At 51.5% G+C, this 4,766-nt stretch overlaps 1 protein-coding gene across 7 annotated transcripts in view; it reads left to right on the forward strand.

Moving 5' to 3' along the window:
* Positions 1–3,347, forward strand: part of ZBTB7B (zinc finger and BTB domain containing 7B) — a 56,359-nt gene extending 53,012 nt beyond the window's left edge. For all 7 annotated transcript variants that reach the window (XM_081841080.1, XM_081841082.1, XM_081841081.1 and 4 more), the window contains exon 3: positions 839–3,347. In XM_081841080.1, coding sequence (XP_081697206.1) covers positions 839–1,331 — 493 coding nt within the window. In that variant the 3' untranslated portion in view covers positions 1,332–3,347. The remainder of the gene's footprint in view (positions 1–838) is intronic.
* Positions 3,348–4,766: the final 1,419 nt, after the last annotated feature.

The following is a 4,766-nucleotide window of genomic DNA, read 5'->3' on the forward strand; positions in this document are numbered from 1 at the left end:
GAACTGTCAGCAGCGAAGAGACAGGCAGCGAGGACTGTTCCATCTGTAGCACTCAAGGGAGCCTGCCTATAGCCAAACTTCAAAGAGGCTTTTCTTTTCCTAGAGCTCCCTCTAGAGGCCATTCTGCATTTATCTAACTGAGCAATTACTGCGGGGGGGGGGGGGCTTTTTTGTACCCCATTTGCCACCAGCCCCTGCTAGCAAGGCCAATGCTTAGGCATTGCGATTTTTGCATAGCGCACAGACACACAAATCATGATTTGCAATATATCATATCTGATGAAAATAGGGACGCATTATTATTATTATTATTATTATTATTATTATTATTATTTACTATTTATACCCCACCCATCTGACAATGATGCCCCAACCACTCTGGGCGACATATATGAATCCATAATAAAACATTAAACATTTTAACTATACAGGTCTGCTTTTACATGGCCTGGGGGGTGGATAACTCCATATCCTCTTTTAACATTTCTCCAGTGAAAATAGGGACTTCCTAAGGAAAAGCAGGAATAAATCAGAAACCAGGATGGCTTCTTGTAAATCTGGGACTGTCCCTGGAAAATAGGGTCTGATATATTGCCAGGTCAAAAATTATGAAACAGTATCACAATGTGGACTTCAAACCAGTTTCGGACAATAAATCGCCCAGCCTTAATTCTGTGTGGTCCGCTGGGTTCCTCTCCGTTTCATAAGGACTAGTTGTCCTCTTGTTTGAAATTGAGGTTGCCCACAAGCAAGGAAGATGCTGCCGGGCTGCGGGCAGAGGTTTCCCTATGCTCTTGCTGACGCAAATCTCCTGTCTCCCCTCCTTTCTCCCTCGCAGGAACGACAAGCTCAAGATCCACATGCGGAAGCACACGGGAGAGCGCCCCTACTCCTGTCCGCACTGCACGGCCCGCTTCCTGCACAGCTACGACCTGAAGAACCACCTGCACCTGCACACGGGCGCCCGTCCCTACGAGTGCTGCCTATGCCACAAGGCCTTCGCCAAAGACGACCACCTGCAGCGCCACCTCAAGGGCCAGAACTGCCTGGAGGTGCGCACCAGGCGCCGGCGCCGTGGTCCCGAGCCCGAGCCCAACTCCTTGCCCGCCGCGGGGACGCCCTTGGCCGACCACGACTTAGCCAACGGGCTGACGGATGAGCAGTGCCTCTCGCTCGCCCGCGGCTACTGGGATCCGTCCCGAGCCCAGCAAGCCCTCTCTCCTCACATCAAAGAAGAGGAGGACGAGGAGGAGGAGGAGGAGGAAGGCCGCGAGGAGGGGATGGCGACGGACGACGGGCCGGCGGTGGAGGCAGAGGCAGAAACGGCATAGGGCCCCCCTTCCCCGAGACTAGGCCTCAGGCCTTCTTTGCTTTGGCTGTTGCCACGGCGACTCCGGGGACTAGGCCGTGGTCCAGGCCAAGATGCACTATTTCCCCACCCTTTCTGTTGCCGCGGCAACGGAGACGAGATGCACTATGACCCGCCCCTCCCTGGCGCACTGATTTGGTGCCTTTAGCGACCCCTCAAAGGGGTACGGGGCAGTTATGAACCAAAGCAGGTGGGGTTGGGGTGGTGGGAGGGCAGAAAAGCAAGGGAGAGGGTTCATATGCTCAGGATCAATGAAATAAGCAATTAAATAGGGGTAGTGCTATTTGGGGGGGGTGGCGTGGGAGAGAATCCTGATTTTTTTTCCTAAGAAAACAAGAGAATTATATAACTTTGGGAAGGGGGGAGTGGTTGGTGGCCCCCAGACCCTGCACTTTTGGGGGGTGCTCTGACCCCCATGTTAGGGAGGCTAGGAGGGGATGACTAGATTTATTTATTTTTCTTAAGGCAAAGATGTCAGGTTGAGGAGCTTTTGAGGAGTGTGCCAGGTTTCCTGGGTTTGATCCCTGCCTCTGGCTTTCCAGAGAATTTTATTTCTGAGGAGGCAGAAGAGAGAAAAGAAGATCTTTCTATTATTCCGGGCCCTGAGACTGGCAGCTGCTTTTTGAGAGAGGGGGGTGAGTGGGAGGTCCACAACCTTTCCTTTGCATCGAGGGGAAAGGAAAGCAGGGGGTGTTTTTCCCACACCACCCGAGGGCAGTGCCTGCACCCTATATCGACAGCACCTCCTTTTTTGCACAGAGAGCCCCGCTCGGCCCTTGACGCTTCCTGGTGGCGTCCTTGCACAGTGCAGTGGGCTGGTCCCAGCAGCAACCCGTCGTCATCCCCAGATTCATTTGGGGTAGGAAGATGCCCCCAAAACGAGTCTTCTGACCCACATTCCCATAGCTCTTCCACACCAAGACCTTAACTCCTTGCAAGAAAATAGGTTTTAGCACTTGGCGGAGGACGGACCATCAACTTGGGGTTACCCCCCAAAAAAAACCTCCCCACAGAAGTTTCATTCCACAGCAACAGGTGTCCGGTGGACTTTTGCACAAATAGGCAATGACCCCGTTGTGTTGACACCCCCTACCCCACTTTAATTTTCCTCCTCCACCATTGCACTAGGGTTTTTGCCTGCGATTTGAGGGCGGGGAGGGTTCGGACTGGCACACTCCTCAATGGTGGTTAGGGGTCAGGTCTAACTTGTTGCCCCTCACCCCCATTTGCACATTCCTTAGATTTCCAGGGGCCCCCCCCCTCATCTTTCTGGAGGGGGCAAAACAGCCGGTGGGTTGGGTTGGAGAGAGGCGGCATTTGGGGAGCGCAGGGAAAAGTCCGTCCCTAGAGTATTAGCACAGAGTTTAATCTATATTTAAGAGATGATGTAATATATTATTCCCCCCCTCCCCAAACTCTGATTTCCCTTCCACCCCCAACCCTGTCTCAATTTCCCCCCACCCTCCCCGCAGGTGTTTTTGGGGGGAGCCTCCCGTCAGGTGAAAAGAGGGAGGGCAGGTCTCTGATGAGAGCCCCATGTTGTCTTCCCTGACTTTTTTTTTTAAAAAAGTGCCTGTATGTTTAAACTTGAATTTCTAGCTACTTGAAGTGCAAAAAAACCCCGCTTGTTCCACCTTACCCTGCAATACCTCAGCTACACCTCACCCTGGCTTCCCTGTCTTGAAGACCCCCCTCCTCTTAGACTCTTCCTGCAGCAGCGATTTGGTGATGGGGGGGGGGGACGACAGCTGGAGATGAATGAAAATACCACCCTCCTCATTGCCTTTCTCTGGGAGCGCTAGCAAAAATGTGCATATTTTCCTGGATGGCTGTGGGGGCGGGTATGTGGAAAAGACGGATGGGGTGTTCACCTCCCCGCCATTTCATTTGGTGTTGTTTTTTTTAATTATTATTAATGTGCTGGTATTCCCGGTGTCCGTTGAGGCTGCTTGACAATAAAAGAGGAAAGCAGGGGAAATTTTGGGCTTGCGTTGGTGTGTGTAGGGGGCGTGGGGCCTTGCCTTCATGGACAAAAATTCTCCCAGAAAAGGTTTGAGCGAGGTGGCTTGTATTACCTGCTGCGTGCGATATGAGGGTTTACATTACCTGTGCCAGGAGGTGCCACTAGGCTGGCTGACACATTGTGCGTGTGGTGTTTTTTTTCTTAAAAACAATGTTTAGGGGTACAGTGGTACCTCGGGTTACATACGCTTCAGGTTACATTCGCTTCAGGTTACAGAATCCGCTAACCCAGAAACAGTGCTTCAGGTTAAGAACTTTGCTTCAGGATGAGAACAGAAATCTCACGCGGCAGTGGGAGGCCCCATTAGCTAAAGTGGTGCTTCAGGTAAAGAACAGTTTCAGGTTAAGAACGGACCTCCGGAACGAATTAAGTACTTAACCCGAGGTACCACTGTACTCTCATTTTGACTCAAGTAAATCACCATTTTATAGTTCAAATTGGGGAAAATAAATACAGTAAATGGATGAAAGTACACAGATTCGCAAAATGTTTAGGGGTATGCATACCCTTACATCCCCCCAGAAAAAAGCCCCTACTGTGTGTGTGTGTATACACATGTCTTACATAAATTCCTGCACTGGACGGGAAAATATGCTGCAAGCAAAACTCCTCCTTCCTCTACTGAGGGGTGACCATGTTTTTGGGCTGTGGCTTCCACATGGGGGTGTGGGAGAGGGTAATAATTATATCCACATAGCACCTCCAGCAAAACGCCGCAGGGTTTGCAGGATCCAGAGGGGAGGATGCTAAGCGGTGGATTCAAATGGCAAGAAACAAGATTCTGACCAAACCTTAGGAAGAACTTCTTTGACAGTGGGATGGAGCACCTTGGAGGCTGGACCAGGGGTCAGCAAAGTTTTTCAGCAGGGGGCCGGTCCACTGTCCCTCACACCTTGTGGGGGGCCGGACTATATTTTTTGGGGGAAATGAACGAATTCCTATGCCCCACAAATAACCCAGAGATGCATTTTAAAGAAAAGGGCACATTCTACTCATGTAAAAACACACTTGATTCCCGGATCGTCCGCAGGCAGGATTTAGAAGGCGATTGAGCTGGATCCGGCCCCCCGGCCTTAGCTTGCCTACCCATGTGGTGGACTCTCTGTCGGACGTTTTCAAACAGAGCCTGGACAGCCATCTGTCAGATTCTTTAGCCACGATTCCTGCACTGTGCGGCCACTGAGAATGCTCAGTCCTCACTGGACTGATTTTAGGGTATTCCCCCACGTCCCTTAGGCTTTTCCTAAATACCTCTTGGGTGTGTGTGACATTTTGGCAAACCTCAGGATTCCCCTCTGCAGCCCCGGACCGATTCCCTCCTGCTTGCGGGTGGGTGGTGCAGTTCTGGCTGCGTAAGGACCAGCACAGCCTGGC

This window comes from Podarcis erhardii, assembly GCF_964252035.2.
Source record: "Podarcis erhardii genome assembly, chromosome: 15".
Taxonomy (NCBI): Eukaryota; Metazoa; Chordata; class Lepidosauria; order Squamata; family Lacertidae; genus Podarcis; species Podarcis erhardii.